At 43.1% G+C, this 20,292-nt stretch overlaps 2 protein-coding genes across 2 annotated transcripts in view; both read right to left on the reverse strand.

The window, feature by feature from the left end:
• Nucleotides 1-20,292, reverse strand: part of LOC147307889 (vasoactive intestinal polypeptide receptor 2-like) — an 86,569-nt gene that overhangs the window by 36,672 nt on the left and 29,605 nt on the right. The window contains exon 2 of the mRNA XM_086270918.1: nt 19,657-19,762. Within this exon, the coding sequence (XP_086127044.1) occupies nt 19,657-19,762 (106 nt within the window). The remainder of the gene's footprint in view (nt 1-19,656; nt 19,763-20,292) is intronic.
• Nucleotides 1,082-8,836, reverse strand: LOC147307890 (uncharacterized). Its single transcript, XM_086271491.1, has 4 exons — nt 7,393-8,836; nt 7,062-7,132; nt 2,054-6,971; nt 1,082-1,970 (listed from the first exon to the last, which is right to left on the reverse strand). The coding sequence occupies exons 1-3, from the start codon at nt 8,834-8,836 to the stop codon at nt 2,466-2,468; spliced, it is 6,021 nt and encodes a 2,006-aa protein (XP_086127617.1). The 3' UTR covers nt 1,082-1,970; nt 2,054-2,465.

Below are 20,292 nucleotides of genomic sequence, written 5' to 3' on the forward strand. Positions count from 1 at the left end.
CAGGTATCTGTACTCTACTTGATTATTTTATACAGTATTTTACTGTCATTACTTTGGTCCTTATCATACGACTGTCGTAAAAGACAGAGATCAAAGAAACATATTCAAATGAAAAATCATATAATTTATGCATCAGTAATTGTACCATACGCAGGGATTCAAGTGGGTCAGAATCATCCGGAACAGCATTGGAGGTGCAGAATAAGTTGTGGGTGTGGCACAATCTAGCTACCTAGAAGAGGAGGTAAAATCAACCACCTTCAATGTGAACAGAAACCAGAGCTCGTTTTCTTCTTTTTTGCTCTATTTTTCTCTCCTGGTGTTCAATGTAACACACATTCAAGCTGAAAACATTCAGTCTAATCAGAAATTAATGTGAAGGAAGTTTCTTGCCCCTTAATATTTTATTAAGCGACTAGGAATTTATTAAAGAATTATTATTATTAACATAGAAGGTAAATGGTAAATGGCCTGTATTTGTATAGCGCTTTTCTAGTCCCTAAGGACCCCAAAGCGCTTTACACAACCTGTCATCCACCCATTCACACACACATTCACACACTGGTGATGGCAAGCTACAATGTAGCCACAGCCACCCTGGGGCGCACTGACAGAGGCGAGGCTGCCGACCACCACCAGTAGGCAACGGGTGAAGTGTCTTGCCCAAGGACACAACGACCGAGACTGTCCAAGTCGGGGCTCGAACCGGCAACCTTCCGATTACAAGGCGAACTCCCAACTCTTGAGCCACGATCGCCCCAAGGTAAAGGTTCAGCAGTCCAAAATACTTGGCGGAAGAGCTGCTTTTTGATGAATCAGTATCAGTTTGTTTTTTTTAACGCTGTTCTTTTACTTTAGTGATGAATGTTTGTACTGTTGCCACCTCTGCTGAACGCATGCCCTGGTCTCCCGTGTATGGGTCCTTGATTCTGAAATGGTTATGTAACCAACTTTAAGGTATAAAGGTGAATTACAGCGCAATAATTACTTGGGCTCGTAATAAGACCCTGGCCAGAATCAGAAGACACCAAATTCGTATGGAGCCAAAGTATTGAGCAGCAATAATGACCTGGACACAATGTTAACTTTTGAGTAGCCACTCTTGTATTGTTACAAAGTATAACAGGTATTTGTCCAATTTGTACAGATAAAGTATAAAATAAAATAAATAGTGTGCACACTCAACAAAATAAAAGTACTCGTTGGGGCCCTTTAAGAATTTAGAGTTAAGCTGGCGATAGCCAACTTCAAAGGTCCTTGTGAATGTAACTGGAATGTATGAGTGTGTGGTGTGTATCTTCTTTGGGGTAGATCGTCCTCAAAGTGGTTGGCTCGCCATCTATCACAACCAGAATATCGTCCTGGTCCTTGGACTTTTCCGTCCTCTCCAAAAAACCTGACCTATAATCCAGGTCATAAAATGTACATTCTAATCAGTCTGTTTCAGATGCATTGTTTAAGGTTAAAATACAAAATCAAAATATTGCATCACCTCATATTCATTGCATCAACATCTTAAATCTTATCAAATCTCACAGTTCTGTTGTACAACATTCAATTTTCAAGCATATCAAATATGAGAACTAAACATCTAAGTTGCTCAAATATTTCTCTATTCATGTAAACATTAATTAAACAATACTTATGGTAAGTAACCATTGACACTCAAAATACAATACACCATAACAAATTCAGAACTATGTGCAAATAAGCAACAAAATATACATATGAGTTCAGTTCAGAGGCATTAAAGCAGTGTGCTTAATTTCTCCACGCTATAGGCCTATTCGTGAGAGAGAAATGCACTAAAAATTACCCTCTAGATTACTTTAAACTCACAGTGAACTGACAAAATTTAGCTTTAGAGCAGCTAAGAACATGTTGCTCACCGTTGCTCTGTTTCACAAAAGCCCAACACACACTGGCGTTGGAATTGCAGCAGCTCTCCGGATGAAAGGTGAGTGGTTAGCCTGTGAGACACCGAGCTAGCATTAGCATGATCGCGACGGTAAGTCTCTACAAGTTTTTTCCATCAGAATAACACTCGTCTTACCGACGTTGCCTCTCTCCTTTATCCAGCCACTCGACTCCGGACTTCCAGCAGGTAAGTACGCTGGCTTTCCTTCCTCTCAATCCTGAGTTTTCCTCTCTTTTGTCCGTGGATTTCTCAGTTTGAGTAGTAGATGCCTCCACTCCTCTTGCTGAGATGAGAAAAACCCGGGAGCATCATGCACCTTCACCTCACTGCCTGGCTGACAGGGTCAATGCGGCCTGGGTAGGCTCTGATTGGTTGCTGAGCTAGGTGCCCTCACGTGGGGTGAACTGAGAGGTGCATTCAATGGTCATAGGAAATACGACGCTTGTTGATGTGGACAGTTAATATAAAGAGAATAAGTATGATATTTTTCATCTGGGCTACACCCTCCCCTCCTGAACTCATGCACGTCCCTGTGCATGGTAGACAGTTAAATGATGATTATTTGACGGGTCAAGGAAGAGGGCGAAGCAGGCTCTTCACCATCACTGATGACATCGGCCCAAGCTGAAGACAGTCCTTGCAAGAATGATTTTGCTGCAGTGATCAGAGGATTGCCTAGCTCCGTATAGTCAAGCCGTCGTGGCGGACGACGGTTTCTCTCAGATCTCCTTACAGAATCATTTGTATCCATGTTTTCCCTTGTATCCACTGGGACTATCTCCTCCACTCTCTCCTCAGAATTCGCACCTCTGGTGCCAGCCTCCTGAAATGGAAGTTGCCTTTCTTGGACGTCTGGGTCATCAACAGGTGAGTCAGTTTCAGTTAAGGTTATTTCATCCACTTGTTCGGTCGGTGTGACTCCATTGGTAGATAAGTACTCAGTATCATCTGTAGTACTGTTAGGCATATCAGGTATGTTGCCAAAATCAGATTGGCTGTCAAAAACAGGTGGGTTGTCAATATCAGGAACATTTACAGGACTCTCACTCACTGTGTGGACAGGGGAACTCAACCAAACAGGAATGAGCAAATCATCTTCTTCGTCTGAGGAGTTCTCTTCCTCTAGCGCTGGATTTGCACGGGTTCTTGGCCTGCGTGACACTGGCTTCTGTACATGCTCACTGCTTTCCTCCACAGGTAGGTAGCCACATGGTAGCAACAGATCCCGGTGTAGTGTCCTTAGGGGACCATCTTTGTTTTCAGGCTTAACTGTATATACTGGGAGGTTGCCTGCCCTTCTCACCACTACATGCACAGTGTGTTCCCACTTGTCTGAAATCTTATGTTTGCCCCGGATACGGACATTCCTGACCAATACCCGATCTCCAGCTTCCAAGTCTGATGCAGTTACATGTCTGTCAAACCTCATTTTGTTCTTGTGAGCCATCTTTGCAGCCTTGTCCATAGCTAACTTGTAGCTTTCTTTGAGACGTGACTTGAGTTTTTGCACATATTCAGAGTGAGATGAGTGTTGTTCCTCTTGCACTGGCAGGTTGAATGCAAGGTCAACTGGCAACCGAGGTTGGCGTCCGAACATCAGTTCGTACGGGGAGAAACCAGTCACTTCATTCCTGGTGCAGTTATAAGCGTGGACCAGGGGTCTTACATGGTCACGCCAACAGGACTTATCTTGATCACGGAGAGTTCCCAACATATCAAGCAAGGTACGATTAAATCGTTCCACAGGATTGCCCCTAGGATGGTATGGGGTTGTCCTCACCTTGTGGATACCAGCCACCTGACAGAGCTCCTTGATTGTGCGGGACTCGAAATCTGGACCCTGGTCACTATGCAATTTTTCTGGGATGCCATAGTGTACCATAAAGTTCTCCCACAGACACCTTGCCACTGTGCGGGCCTTTTGATTAGGTGTTGGGATAGCAACTGCAAATTTAGTGAAGTGGTCCGTGATCACCAATATATCTTTGGTTCCACTCCTGTCAGCTTCCAGGGACAAGAAGTCCATGCACAAGAGTTCAAGAGGTCGTGTCGTATTAATGTTGACCAAGGGGGCCGCTCTTTCAGGCCGTGCCTTCCTCCGCACGCACCTGCCACACGTCTTCACTTTCCTTTCCACGTCCAAAGCCATCCTTGGCCAATAAAATCTTGACCTTACAAGGTCCAGTGTACGGTCGACTCCCATGTGACCCATATGGTCATGCAGGCTGGTGAGAACTGTGTTGCGAAGCTCAGCTGGAAGTACAAGCTGGTAGGTTTTCTGGGACCCCTCTTGGCGTCGCCGGTACAAGACATTGTTGCGGAGCTCAAGACGGTTAAGCTCTCGGAGGAGCAGTGGAAGCTCAGGGAACTGTGTGCGCACGGTTGGAGGTGGTGTGTCCCCATATTCGATCTGAGAAATAACATGCTTTATACACTGATCGGCTCTTTGCTCGTCTGCCAGCTCTGCCTCAGTTAGATGGGGAATGGTTGGCAGACCTCCAAACTGTTCCTCTTGCCCATAGCTATCAGGTACAGCACTAGGAGACACAGCAAGCACCTCCACCAAGGCAACACAATCTGCATCTGCCTCTCTCTCATTGTCAGGACTGACGCTGTAGGTGAACTGCCTCTCACAGATTGCTTTCACCACAGACTGATTTACAGCATTGATGTTGTCTGGATCACAAAGGTGATCTTGAGTGAACTGTTGTATGCGTTCAATCTCTTTTTGTGATTTCAGGTCGTCCGCTAGCCCTCCGTGTGGTCTGCGTGATAATCCATCCGCATCTCCATTCTGCTTCCCTGGACGATAGAGGAGTTTGAAAGAGAATGTGGACAGTGCTGCTAGCCACCTATAGCTAGTTGCGTCAAGTTTTGCTGAAGTCAGAATGTAAGTCAGCGGATTACTATCCGTTACAACAGTGAAGTGGTTGCCGTAGAGATAGTCGCTGAACTTTTCTGTAACTGACCACTTGAGCGCCAGAAACTCCAACTTGTGCGCTGGATAGCGATTTTCGCTCCGTGACAGCCCTCTACTTGCATAGCCTATGACTCTAAGTTGTCCCTCTTGCTCCTGATACAATACAGCACCAAGCCCGGTGGTACTGGCGTCGGTGTGCAGTATATAGGGTTTCTGGGGGTCAGCGAAGGCAAGTACAGGGGCAGTGGTGAGACTTTGGATGACTGACTCGAAGGCTTCCTGGCAAGCTGGCGTCCAGCGACCTCCGAAAGGGTCTTTTGGGTCATGGTACTGATGTGCACTTTGTCTTGCGTTTACTTTTGATTTCTTGTGGCTAGGTGGGTACCCTGAAGTTAAGTTGTGGAGAGGTTTCACAATGCTGGAATACCCCTTAACGAACCTTCTATAATACCCAGCAAAACCAAGGAACGACTTTAACTCTCGCAGGGTCTGTGGGACAGGCCATGTTTTAAGGGCCGAAATCTTCTCAGGGTCAGTCCGAACTCCATTTCTGGAGACCACATGTCCCAGATAACGGACTGAAGTCTGGAAGAAGACACATTTCTCTGGTGACAGCTTTAACCCAAACTCTTTTAGACGAGTGAGCACTTTCATGAGTCTTTCTTCGTGTTCCTCAAGGGTTCGGGAGAATACTATCACGTCATCAAGAAAGACCAATGCATCCTTCAAATGCATATCCCCCATGCACCGCTCCATTAACCGCTGGAACGTGCTGGGGGCGTTCGTTACACCCTGAGGCATTCTGTTGAACTCCCAGAAGCCGAGAGGGCACACAAAGGCCGTCTTCGGTTTGTCTGCTTCTTCGACCTCGATCTGGTAGTACCCTGATTTTAGATCAAGAACAGAGAACCACTGTGAACCATTGAGGGCTGAGAATGTGTCCTCTAGCTTCGGAAGGCTGTACGCATCTTTTATAGTCTGAAGGTTTAGACGCCTATAATCGATGCACAACCGGACTTGGCCGTTCTTTTTCCGGACTACCACTATGGGTGACGCAAATGGGGACTCTGACTCTCTAATAACTCCTGCATCAAGGAGTTCCTGAATGTGCTTCCGGACAGCCTCAATGTCCCGTGGGTGGATTGGCCGGGCACGTAGTTTGAAAGGCGTGCCATCCGAAAGTTTTATATGATGTCGCACCTGGTCCGTCCGGCCAAAATCCAGGTCGTGCTGTGCAAACACCTCAGGCATGCCGCTGAGCTGCTGAGTGATGCGCTGTTTCCATTCCAATGGAACTGGGGAGTCACCAAAATTGAAGGTTATGGTGGGCTCTTGGAAAGACGGAGTGTCTGGAGTTCTCTGGGATAGTTCTGACTGTTTGGTCTTGTTGTGTTCCTTTAATAGGATGGTCTGATAAGCACTAACCTCTGCAATAGTACACTTGGCAGGGATGACAATGTCGTGGTCAGACTCGTTGCTTATAACAACTGGCAACTTGTGGGGCCGCCGCTGGGGAAAGTCCACCAGACCGGCTTTAAGTAGCAGGCCACCGGGCAAGGGGGACGATGATGGGTACTCAATTACAACTGACTTTTCATCCTGAAGGCCCTCGCCAAGGGCGACTCCCTCCACCACTACAGTTGAACCAGCTGGAATGACTTGAGGCATCTTGCCAAGTAGCTTCACTACCCCCTGATGGGTGTCACTTGTCTGCTTCCGTCTCAACTCAATGATTTTGAAGACTACTTTGTAGCCATGTGGGAGGGGTTGACGATTGGCTAAGTCAGTCTCTGAGTAGATGTCGAACAGTACATCTAGGGTGTTTGTGCCTATGAGCATGAGGGATTGTGAAGTGTCAGGGACGATTAAAGCAAGTGTGTTTACATCTACTGGAACACCTATAAAGTCCTTTGGAAAAGTTATGGTCATTTCTATATAGCCAAAGTAAGGCACTAGCTGGCCATTAGCACCTTCCACTTCTAAGAGGTCATGTAGTGGCTTGATCTTTTGCTCTGAAAGGTGCTGCTGGTAAAATGACTCAGGAACAGTGGTAACTTGGGAGCCTGAGTCAAGAAGACAGTTGACTTCTTCACCTCTCACAGTCACTTGAGCTGTACTTCTGGTACCAATCAACTGTTTAGGGAGTTGGAAAGATTGGTTCTGCTCTGAATGGTTTAAGCCAGAACATGTTTGTGCTTTGACAGTCTTTGCTGGGGTACTTACTTTGTTAACCTCAGCTGTGATTTTGTCACCATTGTTTACGTCTGAGGGACGTTGTTGACTCTCCTCAGCTCCTGTTTGTCCCACAACAGGAACTGTTAGATGTTTAAAGGTGAATCTGTACAATCTCGCGCTTCCCACTGGCATTGTTTCTCCTCCAACTGCTTCTTTTTTTCTGCTACTAGGTTGGGGTTAGCGGGGTCAACACAGCATGGAGCGATATGTCCATCTTCACCGCAGTTGAAACAATACCAGGGCTTGGGTCTGCCCCTTTGCCTCTTTGAAGTCTGTCTTTGCATACGTCCATCTACACCATGTGGCTTTGACATCTTACTCTGCGGCTTCCCTGCAGGGTCCTTGCTGTTTGCAAACTTTGTTTTTTTCTGTGACATGAATGTAGTTAGTTGACTTTGCAGACTCGCCACCTGCTTTCGCAGATCCTCAATAGCAGCAATGCTACTCCCATGTTTCTCCTCTGGTTCACAAACATGTGCACCCTGGAACTGTAACTGAGTTCTCTGCTTTGTGGTGCCAATGTGTTTTCTCATACGGTTAGTTTTTGCTTGCTGTCGATCTTCCTCAGAGCGAATCATTAACAACAGGTCTGAGAATTGGGGTGGGCTGCTCTTCTTTTGCTCAAGTTGCAGGGCGCTGAGTAGGTCGTTGTCCCAACATCCCCTGCAGAACTGTTTAAGTAGATGTTTGTCCACTTCTTCACATGCGACTCCCCCCCTCTTCGTGGCTCTGTTTAATGCTAGCTGTAGCCGGTGAAGGTAAGTGGATGACTTCTCACCTGGATCTTGAAGGGTGTTCAGGAATTGAGCGAAAAGTTCCTCACCATCTTCTACAGTGCCAAAGGCTGAATCTAGAAGCTGCAAATAAGTCACAGGTGGTGACTCAGGCCGCAAACTCTTAACTATATCAGCTGCTGGTGGGAGCAGGCTCTCATGGATCTTTCTGGATATTTGCAGGGGGGACATGCTGGGATCATTTTGGAGCAGTTCAATTTGTGTGCGCCATGTGTCATAATCAGTTTCATTGTTAGGTCTGGGAACCTTACCGGAGAAGGAACGGAGTCTCACCTGGGACTGGATGTGTGGGACAACATCTTGCCTTCGTACGATATGCTCTACCACAACCTTCTGAATGTCAGGTGGGTTCAAGTCACTTACTGAGAGGGACGCTGCTCTCCTTCCATTAGTGAGGGGAACATCATCAGTGGCACCAGTATCACTTGGTGTAACATCTGAATGTGAGGTGTGACACTGTCGCTCTTTAGAAGCGGGCGGAGATACAACAGTGGTCTCGACATACGTGGGAGAAGGTTCTTCAGTGGTAGGTCGCATGGCTTCAACATCCTCCCCAATCTGACACATCATCTCCTTCAGCACCTCACCGTAGTCTTTGCCACTCAGCTTGGCTAGTTCCTTGAGTTCCGCCAAGTAGGTTTTTGTAACATTACTCCCAACCGTGGTAGTGTACATGCTACTGAGTGTTTTAATTTCATAGACAACGCTGGGATCAGCTTGTGCTGTGTATGTGTATGGTAAACGAGGTTCTAAACCTTCTAAGGCTGAACTGCTAGAGTATTCTACGATCAGGTTTTGGTAGAAGTTGGACAGTGAATCATCAACAAAAAGGACTCTTGTGATTTTACCATACTGTTTCAGAAAGTCAATGACCTGTTCATCTTTCTCAGATACCTGTGTTATCCCAGCGACAACAACCGCATTAGGTATTTTGACACCAGACTTTTGTATGAAATCCATGCTGGTCATTGCCTCAATATTGATGCTCAAATCAATTGGCTCCTGGCTGGCTCGCCACTTCTGTAACCAACTTTAAGGTATAAAGGTGAATTACAGCGCAATAATTACTTGGGCTCGTAATAAGACCCTGGCCAGAATCAGAAGACACCAAATTCGTATGGAGCCAAAGTATTGAGCAGCAATAATGACCTGGACACAATGTTAACTTTTGAGTAGCCACTCTTGTATTGTTACAAAGTATAACAGGTATTTGTCCAATTTGTACAGATAAAGTATAAAATAAAATAAATAGTGTGCACACTCAACAAAATAAAAGTACTCGTTGGGGCCCTTTAAGAATTTAGAGTTAAGCTGGCGATAGCCAACTTCAAAGGTCCTTGTGAATGTAACTGGAATGTATGAGTGTGTGGTGTGTATCTTCTTTGGGGTAGATCGTCCTCAAAGTGGTTGGCTCGCCATCTATCACAACCAGAATATCGTCCTGGTCCTTGGACTTTTCCGTCCTCTCCAAAAAACCTGACCTATAATCCAGGTCATAAAATGTACATTCTAATCAGTCTGTTTCAGATGCATTGTTTAAGGTTAAAATACAAAATCAAAATATTGCATCACCTCATATTCATTGCATCAACATCTTAAATCTTATCAAATCTCACAGTTCTGTTGTACAACATTCAATTTTCAAGCATATCAAATATGAGAACTAAACATCTAAGTTGCTCAAATATTTCTCTATTCATCCATCCATCCATCCATCTTCATCCGCTTATCCGAGGTCGGGTCGCGGGGGTAGCAGCCTAAGCAAAGAGGTCCAGACCTCCCTCTCCCCAGCCACCTCCTCCAGCTTGTCCGGGGGAATACCAAGGCGTTCCCAGGCCAGCCGAGAGATATAATCTCTCCAGCGTGTCCTGGGTCTGCCCCGGGGCCTCCTCCCGGTGGGACATGCCTGGAACACCTCGCCCAGGAGGCGCCCAGGGGGCATCCTTGCCAGATGCCCGAACCACCTCAGCTGGCTCCTTTCGATGTGGAGCAGCAGCTGCTCTACTCTAAGCCCCTCCCGGATGGCCGAACTTCTCACCCTATCTCTAAGGGAGAGGCCAGCCACCCTTCGGAGGAAGCTCATTTCCGCCGCTTGTATCCGCGATCTCGTTCTTTCGGTCACTACCCACAGCTCGTGGCCATAGGTGAGGGTAGGGACGTAGATCGACCGGTAAATTGAGAGCTTCGCTTTTACACTCAGCTCCCTCTTCACCACGACTGACCGGTGCAGCGTCCGCATTACTGCAGCCGCAGCCCCAATCCGTCTGTCGATCTCCAGCTCCCTTCTCCCATCACTCGCGAACAAGACCCCGAGATACTTGAACTCCTCCACTTGGGGCAGGAACTCATCCCCGACCCGGAGTGGGCACTCCACCCTTTTCCGGCTGAGAACCATGGCCTCAGATTTGGAGGTGCTGATCCTCATTCCCGCTGCGTTACACTCGGCTGCGAACCGCTCCAGTGCGAGCTGGAGGCCCTCACCCGATGAAGCCAACAGAACCACATCATCCGCAAAAATCAGAGATGAGATTCTGAGGCCACCAAAGCGAAAGCCCTCCGCCACTTGGCTTTCTCTATTCATGTAAACATTAATTAAACAATACTTATGGTAAGTAACCATTGACACTCAAAATACAATACACCATAACAAATTCAGAACTATGTGCAAATAAGCAACAAAATATACATATGAGTTCAGTTCAGAGGCATTAAAGCAGTGTGCTTAATTTCTCCACGCTATAGGCCTATTCGTGAGAGAGAAATGCACTAAAAATTACCCTCTAGATTACTTTAAACTCACAGTGAACTGACAAAATTTAGCTTTAGAGCAGCTAAGAACATGTTGCTCACCGTTGCTCTGTTTCACAAAAGCCCAACACACACTGGCGTTGGAATTGCAGCAGCTCTCCGGATGAAAGGTGAGTGGTTAGCCTGTGAGACACCGAGCTAGCATTAGCATGATCGCGACGGTAAGTCTCTACAAGTTTTTTCCATCAGAATAACACTCGTCTTACCGACGTTGCCTCTCTCCTTTATCCAGCCACTCGACTCCGGACTTCCAGCAGGTAAGTAGGCTGGCTTTCCTTCCTCTCAATCCTGAGTTTTCCTCTCTTTTGTCCGTGGATTTCTCAGTTTGAGTAGTAGATGCCTCCACTCCTCTTGCTGAGATGAGAAAAACCCGGGAGCATCATGCACCTTCACCTCACTTCCTGGCTGACAGGGTCAATGCGGCCTGGGTAGGCTCTGATTGGTTGCTGAGCTAGGTGCCCTCACGTGGGGTGAACTGAGAGGTGCATTCAATGGTCATAGGAAATACGACGCTTGTTGATGTGGACAGTTAATATAAAGAGAATAAGTATGATATTTTTCATCTGGGCTACAGTTACATTTCCTTCCTTTGTGAATTTGGCCTAGCTTCCAAATGTAGGAACCAAAGCTTATTCTTGTCAAGACCTCTCTGTAAATAATCTGCAAGACGAAAATGCTAAATTCAGACACCATCCTTCCTTTAGAGTACTAAAAAGAGGAACAGTCAGGGGGTGGAGGGGGTGACGGTGAGAAGAAAAGTCGTAAAAGACGGGAAATAACAGACAGAGAGAGCAAAAGAGGGCAAAAAAGGAGAGATGAAAGAGTGAGAGAACAAATGTCTTTGGGTAAAATGGCTCAAACACAGATTTGAACTCATTGGTGCATGAAGAAAACTCCATCTACCCGCTAAGTGATCCATCCTTTCTCTGAGCGCTTTCATAAAAACACATCAGAGGACCAGTTTTTAAGTGACCAGGCGGCAAAAGCACAGCAGTACACATCTGGAGGGATGTCGTCTTTCTCTGCTTTATGGTCTTTTTTTTTTTTAATTTCCCAGTCAGTACAAAGTAAAGGGTGACTGAGCCTTTTGGATTTCATGCAGTGAGTTTTTAAAAGTGACTTATGTATAAGTGGGTAAATATATTCCATTAACCTCCTTCAGTTACAGACATGTTTTGAAGGAAAACTTTGCTAAAACTCCATTTTTGCTTCAATTTGACATGCAAAAGTTTCCAAATACTCGCAAATGTCAGAGTTGGTTGGCACTTTATTTCAGACAATTTTGACACAAATGATGTGTTCGGTGGTGGCCAAGTCAGTGAGGGATCACAACATGACATTATAGACTTTGTGATTTCAAGCTGCCCCTGATGAAAAATGACCAGTGTGAAAGAATCTGTCATATCTTTGGTTTAGCATTCAAACCCACAAGCTCAAGTTGACTTAGAAGAGGTTTGAAGTTGTCCATCTAAAGACTGAGTGTCAAAAAAATAAAGATGGTTGAAAATATACATCAAACTTGCTGTTGTATCCAAGTTTATTTGATTCATGCTGCACAGTGTGGCTTGCAATAAACTTGCTGAATTCAAAGTGCCTGAGGAGTACTTTGCACAGTTTTCCATATTTTCCATATTTCATATTTGATACATACAGTTTTGTTTTAATTTGTCAACTGGTTCAATAAACTATTTCATTTCATGTGGCAGTTTGTTTAATGAAGGCAGCTGAGGCTGCACAACCTGAAACAAACTGAGTCTGGTGATTGGTCACTGCAGCACACACAGTAAAAGGCTCATTGCCCCAGGGTGGAGGTCTGAGCAATACATGAGACCCTTTCTATTCCTTCTATAAAGCTCCTCCCATTCTGACGTTTGAAACATTTTAAAAATCGACACATGCACATGGACACTTTGCAATAACGTACACTTGCAACAGTCCTGATTATTACTACAGTTTTACTTATAATCGGTTCTTTGTTATCACTTAGATGATTTAAGGATACATGTAAGCAAAAGCAGCATATGAAACTAAAACAAGAAGTATGAAAAAATAGTCATCACTCTGGAAATGGTCTTCTTTTTTAATGCCTCGTTCTTTAGAGAGGTCGTCACAGCGGCTATATCTGCATATCTGATGCCCATCATGATACTGCCATCCCCATTTATGCAGACTTGGGACCAGCAGTGGCTCATGTCCCCCAGCTGACACAGCCACCCATGTTTGCTGACCAGGTTGAGTGGAAGTAACCCAAAAATAGGCTAACTAACGCTGAGGATAGACACTAAATATGATGACAGACAGAGGGCAATCATGTGTATTACAGTATATATTATTGAAATGTTATTTAAGGGATCAGCATAGACCTCAGAATCAAATTAAACTTAAGGTCCATTTAGAAACATTTTTGCTACTTTTAAAGGTCAAATGTGAGATTCTTGGTTTTCACCAGGGCTGAGCGAGTTAAATGTCAACTGTTTTGTGTCAAAACATTAGCGGGGCTACAGCATCAGATAAGATCCTTAGAGATTAGTTATAATAAAACTGCTCTCCCCAGCAGATTTGACCCCGCAGAGGTTTTCAGCCGTGTTAAATCTTTGTTCTCGTTCGTGTCATTGAGCTTTAATTAACACAGCAGGAGCGTCCAAACTCACATCACAGATGAGGAAAGTCAGACTCGTCAATGCTGTGCAAACTGTTTTGGGCTTGAACATAACAAAATAATATTTTTATGAGCTTTTCATAGACAAACTGTGCATTATGCATGCAGACTTTTGTGCATTTTAGACATAGATGCGTAGTTTAAACTTTAATGATGGAAAGGGAAAGTTTGCTCAAGATTTTCTGGCTAATAGAAACATCACTGGAGACGTTTCAAATGTGCTTCTGTTGGATCTGGTGACTTTCACTGAGAAGATGGTACACTGTGGTCATAAGGGATGGACATCAACACGCAGGTAGGCTATGGTGTTGGTACTTAGGGGCTCAAAGTATGTCAAGAAAAGCAAAAAAAAGCGATGGAGATTGATTGCGTTACACCACCAAAAGCCTGTCTCTTTAGTACAAGGCGGGAGGCCTCCATACTTTCATGCTGTTTACAGAAAATTCTAATAGTACTATCCGAAAGTCGCAGCACAAATTGAGACTCATGGGATCAGGAAATATTACCTTATATTGTCCAGTTCGGCTGATTCTTTACGAACCGTAGCCTCAGTTTCTCATTTCTTAGCAGACAAGACTGCCCGTGTCAGCGATTACCCAGTGACAATCGGTGCGGTCTATTGCTGCTGCTTCAAGGATCAATGTGTTGCACATTCAGAGATGCTCTTCTGCAAACTTTGGTTGTAGCAAGTGGTTGTTTGAGTAATTTTGCATTCCTATCAGCTCAAAGCAGTCCTTCTCTTACAGCTGATAAAGTATTTTTGCCACTTACCTGAAAGTTTCTATTTTTTGGAGGATTCTTAGTAAAGCCTAGTGACAGTTGTGCTGGAAAATCGTAACATATCAACAGTTCTTTAATACTCGGACCAGCCCATCTTTCAAGTCACTTACATCACCTTTATAGCCCTTTCTTATGCTTGTTTTGAACTTCATCAGCTTGTCTTGACCATGTCTTCATACCTACATCTGTTGAGTCGCTGCCATGTGATTGTCTGATTAGACATTTGCATTAATGAGCAGAAGAACAGGTGTACCTAACAAAATGGTCAGTAAGTGTATGTGTGACGTCGGCATCATTCCTCGTATACTTGCTTGCACTTTCCCAGTGGAGGGGGTCTTGATGCATTCTCAATCATCCAGGAAAGTAAATCTCCAAAAGTTGATTCTGTTCATCTGGACGTTGCGTTTTGTGACGTCCAGATGAACAGAATCAACTTTTGGTGATTTCCCAGTGGAGGATTGAAAGGAATACCCATCGGATTATTATTCTTATTCTATTAAGACATTTCATGACTCGAGGAAGTAACAATATTGGGCTTTTTTTTTTTTCTTTTTTTTTTTTTTTTAAATAGCAGCATAAACCTAGCTTAGGTTCTTCACAAAAATGTTCACCTGTTGCTACAGAATCAAACCATTTTTAAATGTAATAAAATGATCCTGCCATTTTAAATGACACATGCAGAGTTGATGTTTATTATTGTTTAAAAAACATCATTATATACAGGATGTAATGAGACTGGATGAGAGTGCCACCCGTGCTCCATGCATTAGAGTTACACTGTTGCAATATGATGTTGTATAAATTGCATTTAAATAAATTGTACACAATATAAAAGAGGTAGCTATACCACATGTATCCCTGCCCACGGCTATTGCACGAATCATGGTATTGGCATGTGAAGTGACATATTGCATAAAATATAATAAAATATTATAGAGAGGAGTGACATGTAACTCAAACATGTGGCAGGAGAGGTGGGAGCAGACTGAACAATACTCTGGGATCTAGAGAAGTAGAATTTTGTTTCCAGTGTCTCGGAGAGAGGCAAGAGGACAGCCAATTATTTTTTAGTCCATATCGATGACCTTCTGTAGACCTTTTTTTAGTCACCACTGAGCATCCAGCATACCACAGCGCACCACAATGTGAGGCAGTATGTTAAGACACTCCCTATTGTGGAGCGGTTAAAGGTCACCAGAGCTTTTCTTCAGGATTCTGAGAAAGTGTAACAGTTGCTGCACCTGCAGACCAGGAGAGACTGTCTGTTCTGCAGATTTCCAGGAATTCAAATCTGTGGTCCACACAGTCTCAATTCATCAAGATGGGGAGGGGGACCATCCTGCAGCTGAGTTCTTTTATTTGTTTATTTATTTATTTTAATTTTTGGTCAGCTTATGGACCTCCTCTCTCTAAGCAGACTAAAGGAGGAGTCGGACTAATATTGATATACTTCAAAATTTGAAACACGTGTGCTACAAATGTTCTGACGTTAATGGTACTGTATATTATTATAACATCTGACACAATTTGCATAGAAACTACTCACTCAGAACATTAAAATACATCACCAGATTTACAATGTTGTATTAAGTATGTCCCAGCTGAGGTTCAAACACATAAACTGTCTCCATCTGTTTACATTTTTGACTGCGGTGGCCGGATGACGGATGATTCGACTTTTTCACTATCCCTCACTATGTTTCATGTGGCTCAGGGGCGAAGAGGTTAGAGATTTTTATATCACCAACTCTCAGTCCAGTATTTCTCATTATTTTTATGTAAAAGTGGTGGATTTTTCTTTATGGATCATTAAAAACGCTTACTTTACACTTAGTTTAGTTCAACAAAAATATATAATCAAAAGCTCTTTAAAGGCTTTTCTCTTCAATTTTCTCCCGACTCCTTTCTGTTTTGTACTTTCTGAGCTGTGAACTTCATCAGAGGACCACATTCGGTGTATTTTCTGTGGTAATTAGCCTCTTTTGCAGATGGGCACGTAGGAAGATAAAGTCTGGGTGAGACTAATCAGCTATTTTGAAAGCATAAGTCAACATTTGGGAAAAACTGCTGAGCTGCTTTTATATGCAGCACTGATGAAAAGAGAACAGAACTGTTAGCCTGGCCATGTCCAAAGTGAGGTCATCAAGGCAGAAGTCTTTGTACACAACCACAGAGGACTTCAAAGGAAATCAATGCGTGAAAGAACTGAAGACTTTCAGCTTTAAATCAAGGGGTATTACAAAAGTTTTGCAGTTTAATTCTTAGCTACCAGTCAGTGTTGTGTACATATCCAAAACAGAGGCTTGTTCTCAGTCGGTTCAAACATTTTTCAAACCTGCTCCTCTTGACAGCACTATTATTAAAGACCACCAGAAGCAATATCTTACGATCTTCAGACAAGAGACCCGACCAAACCTTGAGGTAAGATTATTTTGTCACATCAATAAAAGTCAAGCTTGTGTTGTAAATGATAAACAACAGCGTCCTGCAGGATCCTTGGCAGAAAAACTTACACACAAACTCGTGTAATCAAATGATAATGAATTAATAGCAAGTCTGGGTTTCAGAAGAGCGCTTGGGTGTTTTTGGAGAAAATGTTTTTGAAGAAAATGCCTCGTTGCTGTCACAAATCACCCCTGACACTCGTCTCCGCCCTGCTCCACTCTCGTCTTCACCTCTCTTGTGAACTGTCTGTTGCTTCAGATGTTTTTCCCCAAGCGTTTAAACCTTCTCTATGTTCTACTCTTTGCACGTTTACCTATCTCAGTCTAATTTCAGGGTGTCAAAGCGTGGCCCACAGGCTAATGGTGGCACTTGTTAATATATTATTATAGTAAAAGATTTACTACTGTGTTTAACTCTAAGGATCAAGAATAAAGAAGTGTTTCTCTTTTGTTGAACCACCACAGCAGCTCCCTGAGCAGCAGACGTCCATGGTTATCATCCTCTGGGCTAAATCTGGTCATTGCATGCATCAGCCTCTGTGGATTCAATTACTGTGTTAAAATTTTCCTCAAAACAGAAATTAAAGATATTTCATATGGGAAACTGCCCTTAAACAAAACTTTATTCAACAGTGAGGTTAATAATCATTACAATCAGGACCTGTGAGGGGTAAGTCTCTGTTTTCTTTTTTGTTTTGTTTGATTCAAGTTTAGATGGATAGTTGGCCATTTCAACACTATAATTGAACCCGCAGGCACTGAGGCTGCAGACACTTAACTAACTTAATTTATTTAAGTTAAATTTTAGGTAGCACAATGTGCCACTGGAAGAAAATCAGCCCTTACAAAAATAAATGATTATTTGTCATTTTTATTGTAGATCACAAAGTAACCCAAAAGTTTGAGCAGCAGTCTATACTTCAGGATAACAGGCTAAATTTGTGATTCGTTTTTTTCCTGAATTTGGCAGAAACAATCACACATCTGTCGTGATTTAATTCAGGAATGATTTCGTGTGAATCCATTCCCAGCTGCAGAGATTGCACAGATTTTCAGTGCACTCGGTGAAAGCTAAGTGACCTTTACGAAAGCTTTTCATGTTGTGTAGAAAACATGGCTGGACAGAAGACAAAATATGGGCTTAAACTGCGTTATGAGATCTAATCATGTTCTCACATGGTGTGATTACATGTACACACTGTATGCAGGGTCCTTCATGCTTTTGCATATCAGCCTTCAGACTGCAGGGTTTACTTTTGCAAATGTTTTCTCTTTATCTGAGCCTATTTCAGTGGAACAAAAAGCAAAACTTCAACTTTATAAAAAGAAAATGAATAATTATAAAAGTTAATTTGAAAGTTTGACTCAAAGCAAACACTAAATTACTGATAACCCGATAGCTAAATGCCTGAGGGATTTCCTTCTAAGGACCGCCAGGAGAACTGCTGTACTAAACGCTGCATTGGAGCTGGAGTTGTTCAACTACAATACAAGAGACACACTATATAAGTAGCTGAATGATATCAATGATATGAATAACTTTTGCAAGTGGAACCCGATTAGCTTACAAATAAGGAAAGGAAGGACAGGAAATTAGCTGGTTAGCAATAATTTTAGTTTCATGATAAGAATGAAGGAATTTATCCCAACTAAAGATATTTAATCAATCCTGGGCAAAAAATCAAAAATATAAAATACAAATAAATTCCAAACAGTGACGTTGCCACAGCTCTTTAACATTTATACCAATCATTAAGCTGCGAATACTCGCTGCAGCAAGAAGTGTCACCAACAGGCAAAACCTCAGTATTAGCACTTGTATAGAAGAAGATGTTTCCTATACCAGTCAAAACCTGAATCAAAGAAATAAGAGCTGCCACTACATGAAAGCACAGTTTGCACCAGCAGATGTGACTTCAGTTTCTGTGTCCTCACCATTCAAGAGGGCAAACGCGGCAAAAATAATTGTCCCAGAAAACAATCTTGGAAATCGTGCCAGAGGTCAAATAGACCAAAAGATTCCCCCCATCACTTTTTCCTAATAACTTTTCCTTCACTTTGATGAAAACCTTCATAAAGAAAGGAAAGGAGAAATTTATACAGACTTAGGGGAGGAAAATGCAGTGCACCAAGACTTTACTTAGACAAGGCTCTTTGATGTGACAGTGAATGTTCTTGATGTGGGTCTGCTATGCTGAAACTTTGTCCCAAGTATAAATTACAAAGAGCACATCAGAAACTTAACTCCATTGGCTATGATGCTGTTTGATATCACTCACATACAGAGGACAGCCTGTAAAAATAACATTTTATTTGTAATGTTAAAGAAAAGTCTATAAAACGAGATGCAATGCTTGTCACATTCTCATCCCGTCTGCTGACATTTCCTCTTCCCACAGGAGACATGATCCAGTATAACTCCTGCCTTTTAATTAATGACAGTCTTAAAGGCTGGGCAGTATAGCAATGTGCAAAACTAATGCAAAGTGAGTTATGATAAACCTTACATTCATGTTGACCATCTTAAAATAGATCATAATCTTTATAAAGCTTATTTATATAAGCTTTTAAGCTTATATAAGCTGATTTTATTACAGCAGCATGACACTCATAGTTCACCTTTGGGTTTATCAGCCTTTCACTGAAGGTTCATAACCTATCAGGATGTCATGGCTTATAAAACAGAAAACACTGTTAATTAACATCTACACAATTTGTGCTGCTTCCCATGAATTATCTCATTTTCTTTCCTTTAGTATTTAGAGACTCGGTCTGCAGAGTGAAAGCTTTCCACAGCCACAGGTGTTAGCAAACCGGTGTGCATGAATGAATACGCAGGATAATTAGATCAGTTGCACCAGATGTTGATCCCTAATGCAGTCAGCATAATGGATGATCGAGGGAGCTAATTTTGGTATTTCCTCAAACACCTGTTGTCGGGGGAAAGGCAACGTTAGCATGAGCCGTGGAGCCACAACGGCCACGTTAATGCTTGAAACAAGCCAGATTTAAAGATTCTGTCCAGCTACACAAAGTTTTTCCAAGTTACTGTTAGAAGATATCTGGTTTCTAACAGTTGTGCTTTGAGTGATTGTGACCTTTATAGCTGCTGTTGGCCTGCTTCTCCCTCAGCTTCTTTATGCACTCGGCCTGGTCTCTCTCCACCTCCAGCAGGAAGTTACAGGTTGGATGTCGGCCGTCAACCTGCAGTGGAAGCAATAAAAAGAATACAAATTGTAGATTAAATATTTAGGCTATGTCAACCTTAAAACAGTCTGAGAGTGTGAAGGAAATCAGGTGTCCATATCAACAAAGATGAAAACTGTTATACACTTACTTTAACACATTTTCTTACACACGTGGCAACAACTATATTAGCAGCTACCAAGAAACTTTTTGGAATTTATTTGCATTTTCTTTTTACATCCATCTGACAGAATAATGCTTTAATGGCAGACAATCCCCTCATGTCCACTGTGCACGTGCAAGCAAGCTCCTGCATATACACAATCCAGATCTGCTGCTGCTTAAGATAAGACACTTGTAAATAAAACTACAAGGAGCAATGAGGACTCTGGCACCTTGGTATACGTCACGCTCAGGCACGCTGTGGTTGAGGAGAAATGCCAGCGGATCGTGTTGCAGTAGAGGCATCTCATGCAGTCACTTTAATGAAATTTAATTGACTGTGGAATAAATGAGTTATTTATCACTTTGTGTTCTCATTAGGTGGC

Source organism: Aulonocara sp. 'chitande type north' Nkhata Bay, linkage group LG18, assembly GCF_057382095.1.
Source record: "Aulonocara sp. 'chitande type north' Nkhata Bay isolate Kocher_YH1m ecotype deep benthic linkage group LG18, A_spYH_male_GT1.1, whole genome shotgun sequence".
Classification (NCBI taxonomy): domain Eukaryota; kingdom Metazoa; phylum Chordata; class Actinopteri; order Cichliformes; family Cichlidae; genus Aulonocara; species Aulonocara sp. 'chitande type north' Nkhata Bay.